The 21,182-nt window shown below is 37.1% G+C and overlaps 1 protein-coding gene across 1 annotated transcript in view; it reads right to left on the bottom strand.

The window, feature by feature from the left end:
* LOC121297513 (E3 ubiquitin-protein ligase RNF130-like) overlaps positions 1-21,182 on the bottom strand; it is a 45,160-nt gene that overhangs the window by 14,294 nt on the left and 9,684 nt on the right. The window contains exons 3-5 of the mRNA XM_041223862.1: positions 14,128-14,322; positions 7,746-7,787; positions 1,046-1,215 (exon numbers count right to left, since the gene is read on the bottom strand). Coding sequence (XP_041079796.1) covers positions 1,046-1,215; positions 7,746-7,787; positions 14,128-14,322 — 407 coding nt within the window. The remainder of the gene's footprint in view (positions 1-1,045; positions 1,216-7,745; positions 7,788-14,127; positions 14,323-21,182) is intronic.

The following is a 21,182-nucleotide window of genomic DNA, read 5'->3' as shown; positions in this document are numbered from 1 at the left end:
ATCATTCCTTACCTACTTCCAAGATAAATTGTATGGATCGTGCTAAGCTTGGGACTGGCTAAAGGTAACTAATTCAATTACTCACTAAAAGAACAGTTTTTCAGGGCTAGGTTATTTCCTGTGATGCCCAGACACACTCCCTACAAATGGTGGCCAAAACATCCCTTATAGGCAGATAAACTGCTTTGAGGAAACACTGCATTCCACACTGAGCAAGAAGCATGTCTACAATTAGACCTGCACTGTACATGAAAAGAGGCAATAGAGACAACAGCTGAGTTTAAATACGCATGGGCTGGCCACCTTATCTGAACCATCTTTGTAGATCATATCCTGTAGATAATGATGTATTACAGCTAATGACTAAAGCCATAAGGATCCCATTTGGTATAGCTTTGAAAGTGCAATGTATTATTTATGTAAAGAGCACTCCTTACCTTGACCTGCCCCAAGTGCTCTGGCTGACAGCACTGTATTGATTCCAAATTCTGCACTTCAATTAACATTTTAACATAACTGTAAAGTGTGGGTATTATTAGAATCCACCCCCATTCCCTCTATAAACCTCTTCAAAATTACAGACTGGCCCTTGTGAGACCTCCTGATTTAACCTGGCTTTGTGTGAAGGATTTTGTGCTACTGTGTGGCGCAGACAAAATATTCACAATCAGATACATATACAGCTGCTGACAGAGTCTTTCTACAGTCACTATAAATCATCATTACACACTTAAAATAGTCAATTTCAGAGCAATGCATTATCAGACATTGCATGCTGCATCTTTCTTCCTGTGATGTCGGGCAAAAATCATTTGTCATTACATGGCAGAACATACTGTATCACGTGCAAGCATTTATTTTTTTTATTTTTTATTTTTTGTGGTGGCTTTTGAGTTTGTCGATAAATAACTGACCCTAACAGCCCAAAATAATCCCTTGCAAGTGTCATAAATCCATCTAACAAATGCTAAAGAACGTTCTGAGGATAAACATTTCAAACAACGTTCTTTTTTGTAAATAAAATAACAAATTAATTAACCCTTACCTTGTCACCCTTCTTCACAGTCCGAGTGGAAAGCTTGCTAATGGCTTTTTTAGCTGCATCTCCAAGCTGGCGCTGAAACAGAAAAAAAAAAAATAGTAATTTATGAAGCTTCCTGGAACCAAACGTTAACAGAAATGCACATTGAAGTATAACGACTATTTGGATAGATAGCATTCAGAAAATTGACATGTCAACAAAAAGCACGTCATTTTAATTTCCTTTACTGTTTAGTTCTAGGTTCTGTTAGTAATAGTAGGCTATCATAAAATCAACATTTACATTGATTTCAACTTGTTTGTTTGGAGAATCTCATGTGGTGGGCCTGAACAGCCTTCCTCATTCCATTCAAATCATGTGACATGAATATTCAAACATGGGCTCTGCTTATCTAGGTGGGGGGTGGCTCCAAGCAGTTCAAGCCAGGTAAAGGCAAAACAGTGATATCTCAATAGTGGAGCAATGTAACCCTGAACTACTCAGAACGACTGCACCCGCCGTATAATTGTAAGGGAAATGTATAAAAGAGATTAAATGACATTTGAAAATGCTCCTTAAAGATCCAAAAACAAGACCTTTCCAATTTGTATCATTTTATAGTTACAGTGATGGAAAAGTCTGTAACATTCAGGACTGAATCTTGGAACAAGCAATTCTGCACTGCAGTGCCTTGATAGGCTTTGAACAAAGACTGTTATGTCCAAATGCCAAAAGGGGCACTTGGCTGCCAAAACAAAGCTAAAATATGTCAGAGTCTCAGTGGACACTCACTTGATTCTGTGCGGTGCACTTCAATTGCGCATCTGGAAATGTTCAACGTGCAGTACAACTAGTACAGTTTGACTGTTCAAGTGACCAAACAGCTTCCCAAATCTGTGTCTTTTCTAAAAGAACTTGTTGAAAAACAGCAGGTTTCACATTCAATCCATTGTTTCCAGGTTTCTCATATGTACAAATCTTCAGTTTTTAAATCTCTAATGCTGAATTTTCAAGCACAACTAAATGTACATACAGTACTTTTCTAAGTGATACTGGTATCCTGCATCTATCCTGCCTTGCATAGACAGGTTCTTTGCATGCAACTAGCCAACATTGGAAATTAAAAGCTCTTACTTTCTGGATGGTAGTACCACTTAGAAGACACCTTTAGGTAAGTGGATAATTTAAGAATACCTCCTTAGGGATCAATAACATTTATACCTTGAAGTGTTTAACATTAATCATTGACAAAACACAAGTACAAGAGAATTCCCAGAAGATATGTACACTGGCAGAATCCAGTTTTCAGAATTGCTATTCTTGAAATATTCTCAAGTACAAAACAACCATGTCCTTCTCCTAGATATTTCCATTCAGTGTTCTTTGAAGTACCAATCACATTTAACAAATCGCCAAGCTCACCCAAAAGGACGCCAGTGTATAAAGTTCCTTCATTTCATTAATACCAATATCCTGTAAAATGCCTTTCTTTACATTATGTTTTCTCTAAACAAACTATCTGCATTCCATTACGTCTCACAACAGCAACAAAAAGAGGACACAATTCTCAAACTACATTTTAAAAATGTAGTCTGACAAATTCCTATGAATTTTATAAGTGTTTTCCTAACATGAACTGCCATCGAACAGTTTGATTTTCATTTTCCTTCCTCCATTTTTAAACTGCAGATGAACAAAAAAGATCTCACTGATGCAGACAAATCTTTGTTTACTTATTTCTGTATTATCATATTTAACTTGGGGATATTGGAATCTGGCTCTTTAATACATAAGGATCTTCAATGACAAGTATCTAGTAACAGAAAACATAAAGCCCTGTGTTGTTGAACTGACATTTACTTACTGCTCATCCACTAAAGTCTGTATTGATTTTTCACAAAATCAACCAGGTATAACATGGTTAAGCTGGGGCAGAAATCCTGTAAATCCGGAATATGAAGCTGAAGGAGCACACTTTTTTAAAACTTCAATTTGTTTGCTATATTTTCAAAGAATGATAACATTAAACAAGGGCATCTCTTGCTTTTAGGTCTTTTGCTTTCTCTGGCAGTGACTTATCTACTTTTCAGCAGGAGTAGTGTCATCTTATCTCCATAGAAACATGATAGCAGGAGCATGAGTCACATTCAGGGAATATTAAACCCAGTACAGGGTCGTCACACGTGAAAAAACTGTTTCCATCAGTTTATTATGTTTATGTTTTACTCATGTAGGTTAGCTTAAGAAAACCATGTGTGTGCACATATCTTTCCATCCAAACAAACAAACAAATTATGTGTTTTCAACTAACTTAAAAAGTTGGATGGAAATCCAGTTAATGGTTACCTAGTAACCTGAAGCCTTGCATGAATAGTACTCTGTAAAGCTACATCCTTTTGATTCTCATTAGATAAAATAGGTATTTTGGTTTTATGGTATTGTATACTCAGATTGGCAATCAGGAATCAGGTCACAGAGAAAGGTCACAGGACTATCACAGCTTGTACCTGTAGACTTGTTTTTTAAAGAATGATTGGGCTACACACACCGTTTACCTTGGCTAGTCAGAATGAGCACATTGAATGGCCACTTGCCAGACCCCAGGACGTGGGCACAGATCATTTTGATTCTCAGATTTCATTAGCAAAAGCCATCTTCAGATAGCTGATCTCGACAGAGCTTATATATGGCAGGAACTAAAACCCAGAATCCATTAATTATACAATACTCTGTCTGACTTCTACATCACACTGCGTGATTCAGACATTACATTGACAGTCCCTGTTAGTAAAAGAGTTCTCAGATCATGGAGGGGTATTTCTATGAATTTTAATTACTGGATCCGCTTAAGTCGACAACATCCCTGAGGAGATAAACTGGATTTTAATATGGGATTTTAAATGGGTTAAATTTGGTGGGGTACAACAAGAGCAATGGGCTTTCTTTCTTATTTCTCAACATCCATTTTCTTTTTGAGAAATATTATTGAATTTCCTCATTCACCCACTTTCATTTTTAGCAAATATCTGACCAAGAATAGCCAATGCAAACTAATGACATCACAGATGTTGAAGAAAAAGGGATAATACATACACTAGATAGTATTATAATCCCTTCTGGTTCTTCCTGTCAGTAGCTTTTTGTGTATGTTTCTAGATTTTGGACATGCAGGCTAGTGGAGCTGAAGCAGAAGCAGGATGATTCATATAACAGGATTCTTTATATTTGGATTCCAGAAAGTGGCAACGAAACCAGGTTACACCATCTCATCACTGCGCTGCTAATTCTAGCTAGGTTTGCTGTTTCTACAGCACTGGGACTGGTGAAATCAAGTATAAGTGGAAGAACCAAACAAAGCCATTTAGTGAACTAAGCGGCTAACCTCTAACAGCATTAATACACTCCCTATTACCAGCCACTCTGCACGCTGCAACTACAGGTTTCAATCTTCCACTTAAGGAGTAAACTATAAGGCAAAATTCAGCAAACATTTACATTGGTTTCCATCAGTACTGTAAAAACAACAACAACAAAAGTGGTTCAACAAGTACATCTGCGAAAACTGTGTCATCACAGTGAGAATAGGTTTTGACAGTCAGTTAAAACTGTTTGCAACGCAGTTCAAAGCTGTAACCCACCACAGAGTCTGAGAACAGGTGTGCTATCAGGTTATCAGTTATCTGTCTCTCAGTTTTCTGCATCCGCACAGAGGATGTGCATGCGTAGGTGTGGAATGTGTTTCAATATGTTTGCACAAATGCAAGTCTGACCATTTAATATACAGTACAGTACATTTTTGGATATGCATTTCTCTCTACAAGCAAAGTGTGTGCATATGCATGCACAAGTGTGCACAAGCAATACAATGTACATACTGCACATGCAGATGTGATGTACCAGTAAATTCTCTGGTATGGAAGGTTAGATGCTATACTGTTATATGTATACAAGTATGTGTTTACATTTTATGAATTAGCATGCTGATAAGCATGCAAGCTTAGGCACAAATTACCCAATGATATAACCCAAATGCAGCAGGCAATACCATACAGATAACTGACTGCAACAACATCTAAGGATTTAGAAAAAGCCAAAAGCATGAATACAATGGCAGGTAATGTGCCTGCTACAGACATTAGTGTTCCTATTAATAATAAAAAAAAAAAAAAAGGAGTGGGTTCAGGAGTGAAGTCTGACATTATGAGATTTCAATTAAGATGATCTTAGTATTTGGAAAGACAATGTAAAACTCCATTTACTGTAATGTGGGCTATATATATATATATATATATATATATATATATATATATATATATATATATATATATATATATATATGTAGTGGTTTGCAGAAATGTCACATTTTGTTGAATTACAAATAATTTATGCAGTTTTTCAAATAAACTTTTTTTTTATTCAAAGCTGTAGTGGTTAAACCGAAAACTGTTATATAGGAGGAGGTTAAATGTCAACAAATGTACAAAATGACATTTACTGGTTGCATAAGTATTCAGCCCCTTAGGTCAGTACTTGGTAGAAGCCGCTTTTGCAACAATTACTGCTGAGTCTTTTTAGATAGGTCTGTACTAGCTTTGCACAGTAGGATGTTGAAATTTTTGCCCATTCTTCACGGGAATATTGCTCCAGTTCTGATAAGTTAGTTGGGGATCGTCGATGGAGTGCAGTCTTCAAGTCTCACCATAAATTTTTGATTGGATTCAAGTCAGGACTTTGACTAGGCCACTCAAGGCCACTCTCTTCTTGTTCAATCACTCCAGTGTGGTTTTGGCTTTGTGCTTCAGGTCAATGTCCTGCTGCAATTTGAATTTCCTCCCCAGTTTCAGAGTCTTGGTTGACTCAAACAGGTTTTCCTCAAGGATTCACTGGTTGATGTGCAGTGTTGGGCTTGCACCAAGCTTGGAATTTAGAACGAAAAGTTCAATTTTTGCTTCATCTGACCACAAAACCTTTATCTACATGCTTTTTCGCAAACTCCATGCATGCTTTAAGATGAGGCTTTTTGAGTAATGGCTTCTTTCTTGCCACCCAATCATACAGGCCAACTTTGTGTAGGGACTGGCTTATTGTTGATGTGTGAACACTGACTCCCATCTCAGTCACAGAACTCTGCAGATCTGTCAAGGTCATTGTTGGCTTCAGAGTGACATCCCGAACCAGTTTCCTACTTGCCTGGCTGCTCAGTTTGGGAGGGTGACCTGATCTGGGTCGTGTCTGGGTAGCATGATGCATCTTCCACTTCTTAATGATGCACTTCACTGTGCTGAGAGGGATAATCAGCGGCTTTGAAATGTTCTTGTACCCTTCTCCTGCTCTGTGCCTCTCTTCCACTTTATCCCTGACTTGTTTCAAAAGCTTCTTGGTCTTCATGGTTGCTTTGTTGGATCACTATGTGAGTTGCAGCTTGAAAGACTTTATATACCTGAGGGAAATTATCTACAAGTTAAACCACTTTAGTACACACAGGATGAAACCATTTCACTAATTTTGTGACCTTTCAAACAAATCATTTGTACCTGAGCTGATTTTGAGCTGCAGTAGCAAAGGGGTTGAATACGTATGCAACTGAGATTAATTTGTTTTTCTCTGTAAATCTTACCTATTTATATTCTATATGCATGTGGAGTAGTTTTTGTAGATTCTATGTTCAGGTGCCAACAAAATGTGGAAACTTTGCAGGGGGGTGAATACTTCTGCAAACCACTGTGACTATAATCTATGTATCTATGTATCTATGTATCTATCTATCTATCTATCTATCTATCTATCTATCTATCTATCTTTAAACTGCTACCCACTTATGATATTGAAATCACTTTAAAATTGGCACTCCCACAATAACAGACTCTGAGCACTACTGCATTATACAAGCCCACCACAAAGCTCATCTTTGCATATAAAATGCCACACATTAAAATAAAATGACCCATAATAAAAGTGCTTTTGTTTTCCTTCTGGCATCCTATATGTAACTTACGACGCCCTGACCCAAAATTTCAATAATAACAAAATCAGCACACATGAATAGTGTATACACAGGGGAATGCATGGTGAAAGCAGCAGATGGTCTGGTGCACTTTTTACAACCTAATGTTGTAACCTGAATATGATTTACCTTTTATTTATCATTCAAGCTGTGCGTGGATTATTTAAAGAAAGTCCTCTACTTATTTTCATTCTTTTGTTTTTAGGTTACCCAAACTGATTCAAGACTTACCCAAACTGATTCAAGATTTGACAGAAAGCCCAAACTGACATGCTGAACTCTGGAGCCACAATTCCCTTATTTTGGATTATGGTGGCTACTCCATGCATGGGGTCAGAAAATCAATCCAACATCTTTAACTGTGACAGTACATGCTGACAACAGCACTCAATAATGGAAAATGGAAAATAGGCTGGTGTTATCCCATGCACTTAACACATTTTCTGCTGCCTTTTCACAACATTTAATCCCGATTGTCTGATGTTATTTTTTATTTATTTATTCAGTAAACCATTGCTACCCATGCAGGGTCTTCTCTTGAATGTGTACCATAGTTATCAGGCTGAAAGCCACTAATGTAACCAAAAAGACTGATATTTTTTAACTCATTGCAGACATGGCAAGTTACCTCTTCTATATTTTACAAAAATATGAATGGGATTTTACCTCTGGGTTACGTGGATGCAGTTTACAATAAAAAGTTACCCTGCTATTCAGCACAGCAAAAATGTGTGATCATCACCACCACAATGTCTCCGGTACCTGCAACAAACATCTCTGTTTACAATACTGTAGGAAATTCAGAATATTATAGTTAGCATTTCTGTTTGAGCTACTGTTGCACGTCAGTCTAAAAAAATTATAATAATGAATGGACACCTTTTGCGATGTCTACCTCTGAAAGAAATGATTTTAAGCAGTAGTCACTGAAGAACGGTTGAGCGTCCCTCCAGTTTACAGACCTGTAATTTTGTAGTTTTTTTCATAACTTCAGAGTTATGTTCAGCCCTCTTGAATTGTTAGTGTGCCCAATCATAAGTCATAAATGAATCTAAAACAAATGTCTTTAGATAAAGATCTGTGACGCTCTGGTTACTGCACAGTCCCCAACACATATATTTAGAGTGGTACAGTACTAAGAAATGATAATAAAGCAAGCTGTACTGCAATGAAACCCTTTGTTTCAACACTGATTTCACTGAAATTGGTGCCAACGTGGCTGCTTTTCTAAGGGCCCCCCTTCCTCCAAAAAAAATAATGATTGGGACTGCATTTAAATCTCACAGTTTAGCTTTCTGCACATTCTGCATTATCAGCAGTTTCCTTCAGCCTGGAAACCCACTGCCACTCTGTATGCCAATTAGGCCTGCTCCTGTTACTGTCTGCAGACGCAGAATGTAATTGGACAGTCTAAGCTTAGTTACAGCTCTAGAGCTAAAATAACACTTAAAGGATAATGCCTTCTGAGGGGATATTCTTTAATATGCACTCACAAGGCAATAGCTTTATAATGTAACACAACACATTTATTTTTTAAATAAAATGTAATCACAGTGTTAACTAATACAGTGGTATAGCTGATTAAATAATTTTAATAAATGCAATGCCATTTAATAAAGGATCATTTTTAAATATAACCTGTTAAGTACATGCACAGTAATCCATCGTGTATCCGCCTGTCACATATCTGGCCGAATCAAAGTTTTCGTGCACCATGTTGTATGTGCTCTGTGCGCTACCATGGCTGGTAGAGTCACGTGAGTTGACCAGTGTTTTGATTTGTTGGGGTGTATCAACTTCAACCTTTGTCTCGATCTCCTGCCACGCACCCACCCCCACACAAGGCAGAAGGCTGTCACAAGCATTAAAACCCTGTATTTTTCTGAACAAGGGATTTAGGGGAGCTCAATAATAAAAGCTGAACAATGCAAGGGAAGCAAATTAAAGAATTGATTCTCACGCAGTTAAAATGTGCTAGCTAGTAAACAGATCTAGACCAAAAAAAAATAAAAATAAAAAATAGCTAGTATGAAGTATATTTGGAGAAAATCCACATCAGCCAACAGCAAAATATTTAGCTGTTTACTGCTATTTCATAAACATATCCCACGAGTAATAAAATAATAAAACAATACTGAAGTAATCCAACATTGAGTAATCCAACAAATTAAAGCAATTATGCGCTTCTGGAGATCATATTTAGACTACAGTACATACAAGAACACCTGCCATAGCACTGTCAACAGGGCATAGGGCTACCACGAGCCAGCATGTCACTCATTTGACATGGCAAGTGCAAAGGGAGTTAATATTGTTCCGGTGTCAATAACTTATTGATGATTTTCTCTAAATCCTTCAGGGGAGTAAAGGATGGAAACGTATTGTGAAACACCAGTGATTTGATACAGTGCCTGCTAATTCTCTATATCAATGTCTGTCACGACAGACAATGACCTATATTTACTCAAAACTGTGTGCTATGAATGTACAGAACTGTGTGCTACAAACGACAGGTGTTCACCCCAGAAGCAACAAAGCATATCATCATGTAATGGTTCAAACAAGCCCAGACAGGTGAGTAACAATTCAGATCACATACTGCAAAGCTTGACGGGTGAGGATATATTTCACAGATTACAACTGGAAGCTGTAAAATGCCTGTGTTCTAAACGGATGAATTTATAGCAAATTCCTCTTCTACCAGTACATCTGTGGGTTAACCATCTTCTGTAATTATTAACTGCACTAAAGTTGTATCCTGACATTGAACAGCTGAGAGCATCTAATTACTGTATGGTATATTACATAACTTTGAAAAACAATGCACAAATACAGTAGAAAATAAGAACCTAAATTTCACTTGAATACAGATTTTACATAAATGCTTTTGTAACAGGCCCCCCACCCCTCCATCAAGTTCAATAATCTGAACTTTAAAATAAATTTTTATACAAAAAAGACCACTTAAGAATACTGCAAGCTTAGATGTTTTTATTAGATTTTATGAATTAAAGACTAATTGCATATCAGTTTTATACCCAGCATAATAATATGTCCTAATGTATGTATACTTCTTTAACTTTGAGATATATGATTTCATTTGACTACTGCAGAAGAGATTCTGTGAGCAAGTGACTCATTCAAATGCTAGTGGAGAAACATGCTTTGGGCAGCTAAGGTAATGGGTTCAGTATTTAATATTTAATAGGAACGTAAACTTGTAACCACAGTTACTGAGTAAACATCCATGACACTCATTCCAGTGAGCAAACACAGACCAATGACCTTACATATGACCAAAGTCAAAACTGCAGTAATACAATATATAAACCAAAAACACAGAACACATCAACATGCAAGACATTGATCCCTAATAATTGCAACCCTTTCTGAAAAACTGTTTGCCTCTGAATTGGTGTATATGCATCCAGATAAGAACATTATAACAAAGGAACACCATACTAACAAGAATTCACATTATTTAGAATTCATCTAATGCTCAACAGCAAAAATGTCCAAACACTTTAATCACTATAGGCAAACAAAAATCCAAACAACACAAACTCCATTTCTTGTACTTTATACAACAGTTTAACTGTGTAAGATTAGATGGTGTTGAGAGGTTGTAAACCAGCCAATGCATGACCTTTCGAAAACAGTAGAGTTCTTATTTTACACAATGATGTGTGTAATGTCAAAACACTTGGAAAAACATCTTTAAACCTTAAGCACTAATAAAACAGACATGTACACAGTTGTACCGAATCAGTGATTTAAGCAGCTCAGGGAAAAGGCATGCACAGCTCAGCAGGAAAGCCTTCACTTTTGCAGACACAATCCAATTTTCAAATTAACTTGTCTATAAGGGAGATATGATGTTGCAGCTTAATCTGAAAAGCTACACATAACATGTGCATTCTTTCTGCAAGTTTATTTGTTGAGCTGATGAGGGTTCAAAATAAATGCCTCATGGGGCTCCTGAGTGGCGCATCCAGCAAAGGCACTCCACGCGGATTTGCCCTATAGCCTGGGAATCGCAGGTTCAAGTCCAGGCTATGTCACAGCCGACCATGACCAGGAGTTCTTAGGGGGCAGTGCACAACTGGCTGAGCACTGCCCGGGTAGGAAGGGCTTAGGTCAGCAGGGGAATCCACGGCTCACCACGCAGCAGCGACCCCTGTGGCCGATAGGGCATCTGTGGGTCTGCAGTGGAGCTTCCAGATCTGTGTTGTCCTCCAGCGCTACAGGTCTGGTGGCCTCGCTGTGGATCCACAGTGTGAAAAATGACAGATTGGCAGAAGCACATTTCAGAGGATGCGTGCTCCAGCCTCTGTTCCCCAAGTTGGCGGGGGGGTTGTGAGTGGTGAGCCGAGGAAACAGATAATAATTGGGGAATAAAACCGGGGTAAAAAAATTGGAGACGACTAAATTATTAAAACAATAATAAATTAATACCTCATTATGGTGATGTTCAAACAATAATGTTTTTCTTTAAAACTGTCAAAATAATAAAAAAATCATAATGAAATTTTGCATATTGTAGTCTATCAAATATATGAATGTCCAAGGTATTGCCTCAAATGAACACTCAAATGCTTTTCAGTCACAACAGTGTTGTGGCAGAGGTGTATTGCAAAAACAATACATACAGTAGCCATGTATAAATGACTGAGTAGCAACAAGGAACCATCTGTTCTGTACATTATCAGTAATTTGAGGGTACTGAAAGCTGAAGGACGCGGTAAAAGGTCCCACAATCCCTCTTTCTATCCTCACGTCTGGGATAATGTTTCAGACCGTTTACTACTGTCTACTACCACTATTTCTCATTATCTTTTAGCAACATTGTATAGGCCTAATTCCTAGCCCACATTTCTCTTTTTTGCTTTGTTTATTCAAAATTTCAGAAAGAAAATGTGGATTTTCATATTTTCAACCCAAGAATGGCTGATCCTTCAGAGCCACTGTTCTATTAAAATGAGAAAATACTATTTCAAACCTCTTTCATAGTCTTGAAAACAATCTCAACAAATCACTTCATCACAAGGTGAAATTTCTAGCACCTTGTAGCTAATACTATCATAGCATCAAAGGGTATGAATACTTTTGAATTTTTCCTAAAAAAAAAAAAAGGAAAAAAATTGCTTTCGAGAAAATTCTACAACTTATAAAAATTATAACTGTGTAAACTTTTGACTACAACTGTATACATCTTATTCGAAACACAACAGTGCTGTTGATTAGCTATCTATTGGATTTTCATTAGAGGCCTTTTTGTTTTGCATAAAGAAAAACATAATAATTGTGCATAAAAGGCTCATGACAACAATGCAATTTTTAATTGAATAAAGTACTTCGTGGAAATCATGCCTTAATTAGGATATAATTTTCAACAAATTCATTGAACATAATTTCATTGTCTGGGAGTTTTTCTATAACCCACTTTTAATTTTCATTGTTGTTATAAGATGTTGCTACAGTAGTATTGGCTTCCCCTAAAACACACAATTCCTCTCATCGGATTAACCCTTGCGGATCCTATGCTTGCTGCATTGAAGCATTTTCTTAAGATGCAAACATCTGATTTTATATGGCATTTCTGCTTTTAATTAAACTACCTCTTTGTTCTTAAAAAGATAATGGTTAAAAAAACAAAAAAAACAAAAAAAACAGGAACACTTTTTTTGGCCATGTTTATGTCCTGCCCACCAACCCCCCCCCCCCATCTAATATACCTTGAAAATAGTATGCAGATTACAGTGCGTAAAAAAAGTCCTCCTTTCCTGAGGTATATGGGGCTGGACAGTGAGTAATCAAATAAAAAAGTTATAGCACCTACAGGGAGCAGGGACAGGGAGAACAGAACAAAGACAGTGGATTCTATTCCTCTTAAACAACCACAAAAAGAATTACATTATTCCTACAACATGGTTGCTCCTAAGAGTCTTCAAAGGATGAAATAGGCAACTTCAGAGACTTTTACTGAAAACGCCCGGTCAGCTTTTTCTTCATTACTAATGTGAAATTGTTAACGAACCATCTCAAAAACAGTGCTCTTGTAGACATGTTTGTCATTAACATCGTAAGTGTAAAATGTAGTACAGGTCAGAGCCAGTTTATAGCAGCCAATCATCATCAGCATTTATAAAGGATGGTAAGTGCCCACCAGTTCAGTGTTTAACATCAAAGCAGCTCTATGAAACAAGAAGATTCAAGGGTCATTTTCAAATAAATACAGTGAAAAAAAGTATTTTGTAAACATTGCTATTTTATTAAATGTGCACAGCCATATCTTTGTGATTTCTGACCCTATTTTTTTCTTAATATCATCATTTTGTTTCCCTATGCTGAGTTTTCAGCTTTGTCAATAGGACACAATATGCTGGATTCTCAAAGCGTATGACTCCAAGTCGTAATCACAGTAGTTATTTTTGTCTAAAAGAAAACAATTTACAATTCTGAAATAAGAAACAACTTCACTCACACTCTCCTTGATTAAATCTCTGAGCTGCTTATTTCTGATTTAGTAACTTTATTTGTTGCTTTTAACTATATGAAAAAATTGAGGTAATGACATTCTGTATTAGAGATTGGACATGTTTCATCACATTTGGATAAGTGGTTCTCTAGATAAAAAATAGAGAATAACGCATGGGGTAGTGTGTGTTGAGAATTGAATGCCCATCCAAGGGGTGGGATGCTACATAAACTCCAAGGGCGAAGCCTTCTAGGTTTATCCAAGCATCCCACCACAAGTGTGGGCATTAAATTCTCATGTATCACTCACTACCCCATGCAATTTTTAAAATACATCTCTAGTGAGCAATTTATTTTCTTTTGCTGCTGAGAAGAGAGCAAGAGAAGACAGCAACTGTATGAAATTCCTTTCAGTTTGACAGATCACGCTGGGGTCACGCTCTGTTGCTGGTGTTAATGAGCGCATGTTTCCCGTATCAAGGGAAATATCAATTTGATGAGCCCACTGAAAAAACTGCTCACCAGTTATTATTGTAAACTAACATACGGGTGGCACCACTGTATCCAGTGGGGAGATATAAAGGCAAAGGCCTGACAATGTACACCTCTGTCCTCCAGGTCCTACCTGTGTGCGCCATGGTGATGGTCTCTTCCTTGGACATGTTGTTGTAGATGACGACAGCAGAGGCATTGAAGGCGGCCGCTCTCAGGATCTTCTCCTTGAAGGTACAGTTTCCTCTATGCAGCAGTGCAACCCAGTGCTTGGTATTGGGAGGGACAAGGAAGCGAGTCTGACGGTCACAACCCAGACGGTCTGCAACTTCAAAAAAACAAAACATGATAAATACCTAAAACGATTCATCAGTTAAAAGGGTCACCTCAATAGAGGAAGACAACATGACCTGTGGTGCAGTAATTGATTCAGACATATCCATTATATGTCACTTCTACTCCGAGATGTATTTAAAATAACCGTCTGTATTTTTTATGATGGATGAATACTAGCAGAGAATCTATTTAAAACTGCATTTCCTAATCTTCCATACTGTAAGACTGTCCTTCAGGGATGCTATTTATATCATTAAAGTGTACACTGGTAAAAACTGTATTTTGATGGATGTTTGGGATGTTCTTGTATGTGTAAGTGTGCATGTGCAAACATATTCTTTTGTTTTCCCCCAGTTTTTTCTGATCACTTTCATTGCATAAAGGCAGACCACACTGTTCCTTCCTGGTGACTTGCTACCTGCACTGGTAAAGTAATTCTTTGGCATACAAGAGCTTCTCAATACCATTCTCTATGTCAGAGCTCCCCAACTTTTTTTAAGAATGACCACTATTTGTAAATCTTTCCAATTCCTAAATTTGAAAACAAAAGCACGTATGATCAAGCTTTGCTATTCCACACATGTTTTAATTTCACAGTAGCAGTGTTCAGACACACATCTCTAAACATTAGTAGGGTTTCAGAGGAGATCATTTTATACTTTTTTTGGTACATGTTATACTGTTCTCACAGGTAAAATGATTGTCACATTAAATATGAATACAATGTAATGTACTGTACAATGACACAATACTTTTTTTTTTTATTGCAGATCTTTATCAGAGCCAGTGCTGTTAAAACTCCATACATTTAATCTTTAAGTTTCCTGAAATCCCTCTCATTACAGTTGTCGAGGCCAATGTGGTCCAGTGGTTAAAGTCCAGGGCTTTTAACCAGAAGGTCACTGGTTTAAATCCCACCTCAGTCACTGACTGACGCACTGTGTGACCCTGAGCAAGTCAACTAACTTCCTTGCGCTCCATCCTGCGGATGAGATATTAAATCAATGTCCTGTTCCAAGTGACTCTGCATATAATGCACAGTTCACAGTCTACCTCTGTAAAGCTCTTTGGTGATCCACTATGAATGGCGCGATATAAAAATAAAGATATTATTATATATGGGACTAACATTTTGAGGCCAAACCCTTACTGATACATAGACCTTGGAAGTCTATGTTATAAAGAAGACAGAGGAAAGGCTCAATATCAGGACAAGTAAAAAAAGATGCCCAGTCGATTCTTTCAGGTCTTCATTCATCAGTAGTACAGTAGCGCATTACTGCTACTTGCATGCTGGGATTTGCTTTGATGCAGTAGAGCAACTCTAGCACACCCTATAGTATATACATATTTTTTTAAAACAATTTCCCAGGAATGTATTGCCATTGTTTACACCCAGTAAAAAAACTACTAAAATCAAGATCACATTTAGTTTTGTTTAGATGTGTTTATTGCAGGTCATCAGCCAGTTTTATCATCACCCTCTTGAGTCTAAAGCAAATCGTCCCTGAACACCATGATGGCATGCATAAGGCTCTCTACTGATATCACATCAAATGTTGCACAGTGACATTCAGTTTATCTTGCCAAGTTACACAAAGCTTTTAAATGTCAATACTGAACTGAATTCAATACTGAACATTCTAGTGCTGCAGCTAGTACAGCATGACAGACAATTCAGCATAACTAGCCAATCAGATGCAAGACAAATGATGTAACAAAATGATTAGTTTATGTAGTCATCAAAGAAAAAGATAGAGAATTAACAGTATCGACTCATCTTCAAACAGTAAATCAACAGAAGGTACCAGCCCAGTTGTTAAAACATGACTTGTATAGTCAACAGACCTTTTCCCATTTGCCCATATTTTCTTATATAAGGGTCATTCCATGCCAACTCAACCAGTGCCGTTGCCCGTCTGTCTCAGATTGTCCTACAAAGATTCACCTGGGGGTTTTCAGACATGCTGAGTTCAGAAATTAATTCCCCTTTGACCGGTGACCTTTCAAAGGTCAATCTAAAGTGAAAAGTTACCCTGGGTGCAATTTAGATGCTACCATCATGTGTAGAACCTCATTCTAATGAATAGGGCTTTTCAGAAAAAAATACTAATGGCAAATTGCAAAACAAGAGGTAACTGATGAGTTTTATTCAAACTTCAGCCTAACCCATTACCCTGCAGGTTTGCTGTAAGAACCTTAGGAACCAATCCTCCACATTCTGTGAAAAACTTTTAGTTTCATTAACTGATCATTAAAGCCCCTTTAAATTTGAATTTTTGCTAGTTGGACTAAGTTTAGGACGTAATAACTTGCATGGGAGGACCCCAAAAAATCACCCAAAGATATGTTTGGATAGATGTTAATGAGATCTACAAGCATCAAGCAAAATACGTTGGTATTAGGGGATTTTTGGCAGACTTTTGATCTTGGGCCACAAGTTCAGGCTCTAGCCAGGGATTTAAACATGTGATGAGGCAGCGACTTCCAGAGGATCTCTTTACAGTATACTGTACAGATGTCATCACAATCTCTTATCTAACAATACTGTTTTTCTTGTGTCAAAACGATGCCGCAAAACACATAATCAGGAATATAGAAACACAACCTACAACATTATGCAACTATTACTGTTATCATGACAGGGTCATTCCATTCTAAATCAGCAAATCCAGACATAGTCCATAATGCTATAATCCTGCAAATCTCTATTTCCTAGCTGCATAAAACAGTCCCTATCAAAATATGGCTGGGGAACGAGTAAAGTCGATATGGGACTGTATCGACTTTTTCTAAAATTTTTACCATGGTACTGCAGTTACCAGAATTTCACAATGTCTTGTGGGACATCACATTTTTTTTTTAGAATTTTAGATAACCTAGAAATATAGCAGGCATAAAGTCGTTGTGTAAAAAATTTATCAGGGTCAGTATTTAGTCTGTCCCCATACGTTTCCTAACTTGGACTTGGAAGTGTTTGTCAGAAGCAGCAGAATCTATCCTATAATCATTGCCGTGTTCTGTATCTAGATAATGAGGCTGAATTACAGTATGAAACTTGCCTAAAATGCCCTTTAAGAATATATGCATTCATTTATTAAATTACTCACAATATTCAATATTTCCAATATCCAATATAAAAGCAAGCAACACAGCTTTTTTTGTTTGTTTTTTTAATACATTTCCTCAGTAGCAGAACACATTGGCTGCTGATAGTCATAGTCTTCTGCCTCTACTGCACATGAAACAGAACTAATGTAAGGGACAGTAAGCCACCCCCTGGAGCTGCGGTCAAGGACAGCTGGAGGTAAGAGAAACAGAAGAAGGCTGCAGGAAGATGATGCTCCCTGTGCTGCAAGTGAGCGGAGGCGGATAGGATAAGACGAGATGCTGCACAGTATCAGTGGACTGCATACAGGCTTCAGGCACAGCCCAACAAATGAAATCCTAAAAAAAAAAATGTTTCTAGGTTCATTTTCAACATCTTTGCAAAGAATTGGCTTCCATAATCTATAGGCTTATGCCAACAAATCTTGAAGCATTTAATGCAAGAATGGTTTAGTACAGTAAGGTTAGAATTATTATTTTTTTTTTTTACAGGAAATTTTTTTTTTTATAAAATGTACTTTTTCATAACCTATTTACACACAGACTTTCAATAAAAAAAAAATATTTTATAGAAATATAAAACATTGACAATATGAATGTAAAGCTGACACGGTTATAACTCCACACTGATCAGGAGTGAAATTAACTAATGCCAACAACCATGATTTTAAAAGATGTCACACAAAGCCTTCACCATGTTAAAAGACACTGAAACTATCCAAAACAAGACATCTTACTCACAGATAGATGCATTACAAAGCTGATTTTCTTCTGAGAGTAATGATTCTAAAGTGATTATATAACAAAGGCACAAGTCAGAATTGTATTAAAGACCCCCCCCCCCCCCTGGCATTTCAGTGCACCCACTCCAGACCTGTGGGTAACAAGACTTCTATCACTGCCCCCTCACAATCTGCTGGATTTCACCCCCACCTGACCCACTTCACCCTGTCACTATCAGCTGACCAATGTGGTGTCACGCGTGACAGGTGTAGATGTTCCATGCACGTTCCCTGATAGTCGAAACATTGGGACTATTTTTGTGGTTCATTCCTTCTCCTGGTGTCCCAATGCCCCCCCCGGACCCGGAATAAAGATGGATTTCACCTCTTAAGAACATTGATGTTGTTTTAATTCTGAAATAATTTTAGTGCAAGAAGTAAACAAGTATGTTATCATGAAAAAATAGATCACCAAGGCCTACATCCACATGTATGTGCATGTACAATGCAAGTACATACAGCAGACGGGTTCCTCCATATATCCCCGGATTTTGATATTCTCAGTAAATTGTGCTTAATAATATCCTTAACCAAGTTTCCTCACAATTCAATGTTTCTCTATATGTCAAACATAAACACATACATAATATGCGTAAGTGCACCTCTATTATAACCCCGTCACAAGGGAAGAATTATAAAATATGTTTAGAAGCTCTAGAATGACAAAAACATGACATGTATTGTTAGTAGGACTAATTAAATCCTATCCTGGGGTTAGTTGCAGGAGGCAGTTGTCTTATTATTCTGGGTAGCTCCTGCTAAAGCAGTTTTACAGTATACTATTAATTATTTAATTTCTCTTTAAGAGTCTTTAAAGTGTTCAATATAATAAATCATAGTCTTATTATATGAATGACAGTAGCTATAGATAACACACTAAATAGATAAAGCACTGAAAAGGGAAGACATAGAAGAAATGAGCCCATAAAAATAAAGAAAGCTACTCCACCACTTCCTGCATCTCCTTTAAAAACAAAATGCACAGCTTGCAATTAAGTGTCACAGTCACCCCTGTGCTGCTCAATGTGACTCACTGGGTTTCATATACTGAAAATAATACTGTCCTGTATTCCTTCAAGCCAAATGATATTTCTATCTGGAGGTCATATATCTCTGGAAGTCAGTCCATCTGTGACTCCCGAAAAATAAAACCCAAAAGAAATACTTAAAAACTGAGCCAGAAAACAAAATACTAACACAAATACAGATCAAAAACCTTGTATTACAAACTGCGTTCTCTGCTGAAAAAACACTATCAAAACACTACTATAATCAAAAGTATGCTTAGTCTCGATAACAAATCACCTTCTCAAACTGCACAGTAATAACACCTTCTTTTTTTAGAGCATTAACAGTTTTATTTTCCTTTCACAATACAAAATGGTGCTATTTGCACTTTAGACATTGATAGATCTGAACACTAGTGTTTTTGAGGCCGGAAAGGATTGTAAAGCAGTATTCCTTATCAACATTACCGATACAGAGGCACAGTCTGTTTTGTCAGAGGTCCTGTGGCACTGTACTGTTGTGACTACTTGGAGATCAGTAGTAGACAGAACCAATCATTGCATAGATGGAAGGTCTGTTAACCTAGAGCTAAATGTACAAGATTATCTGTAAAGAAGTGCAATTGATACATTTGTATAAAAATAGGAAGTTTATTTCATTATACTCAATGCTATCCCAATGGTCTGTAGAATGAAATGTGGTTATCATGTTCACCATGTACAACAGTGCTGCAGACAGATGGACATTTTCAGTGATTAAGGGCCACATTTTCAATGACATTAAAAGGGAGCTCAATAGGAATCATAATCCATATAATCATGATTTTCATAGTGGTACTAAACGGCTTGAAAATTGACCATGGCGACAGTTAATGAAAGACAAGTCAATAATCTACAGGCAATGGAGAAGATATTAATGCTTTTAAATACAAGTTATATGTTGGACTGGATCCCCTAAGCTTCTTGAAATGTAGGTGGCTTTTTAAAAGCATTGTAAAGATTCTAAATTCCCTTTTCTTTCAGAAGGGTCTTGAATACAGTTATACACTGGCAACAGAGCGCTTGTTTGCAACACATTAAATAGACATGCAGTGTGAAAAATATTAGTCACTGCATGCAAATACAAACAGCGCTGTATGGTCGTGGGAGGTGATTTTCAGAGGCCTGGACTACTGCCACCTCCAGCACTATCACCAGCTATCCATCACTTTCTGGTTTCAGAGGACTACGATCAATACCAGTAATCGGGAAACCAGAATCATCATGTGAAATCTGTACTGGGGGTGTGGATTCAGAATTGACTTCTTTAGCATCTCTGACAATTACCGTCAGAAAAGATGCGTTCACTATAAGCAATGTTTTCTGCTGAACTTCCTGTATTTATTTAAATTACCTACTGCATGTACAGTCTTCTTATATGTTAACATTTTTGTGCTGCGAAACAATTAGCAAAAAAATAAATAAAAACAAGCAATGTTTATTGAACTACCCTATTTTTTTTTCTTAATTATTATCAATAATGAACCACATACACCATTACTATTAGCAGTATAAGCAGTTCAGTGATAGTATTTGTTAGTTGCACTACTTAATACTCATAATAATATTATTGCACTTTTTTTTGGTATTTTAAGCGTGTTTCTTTTTTAATGCCTTAAATTAATAAGCATTATTAGTATTATTTGTTTTTGGTTCCATACAATATAATTCAGTACAGCATACATGAGAAAGTTATGAAGTACATTATTAGCCAAGATCCATTTTGACAGCATTAGGAACAGTCCAATACAGTCAGTACTCATTTGCTTTGTCTGATGCTCCTTCTCACTCTTATGCAATATGAATTTTACTGTCCCCAGACAAAGAATAAACGGTTCCCCATTGTGTTGGTTTGTTATAGGTGACCACTCTGCACTACATCACACACCACGCAACACACTGCATTAACACTTCCC

This window comes from Polyodon spathula, chromosome 22, assembly GCF_017654505.1.
Source record: "Polyodon spathula isolate WHYD16114869_AA chromosome 22, ASM1765450v1, whole genome shotgun sequence".
Classification (NCBI taxonomy): domain Eukaryota; kingdom Metazoa; phylum Chordata; class Actinopteri; order Acipenseriformes; family Polyodontidae; genus Polyodon; species Polyodon spathula.
The sequence above is the reverse complement of the archived record's forward strand: the minus strand, read 5'-3'. Positions and strand labels throughout refer to the sequence as shown.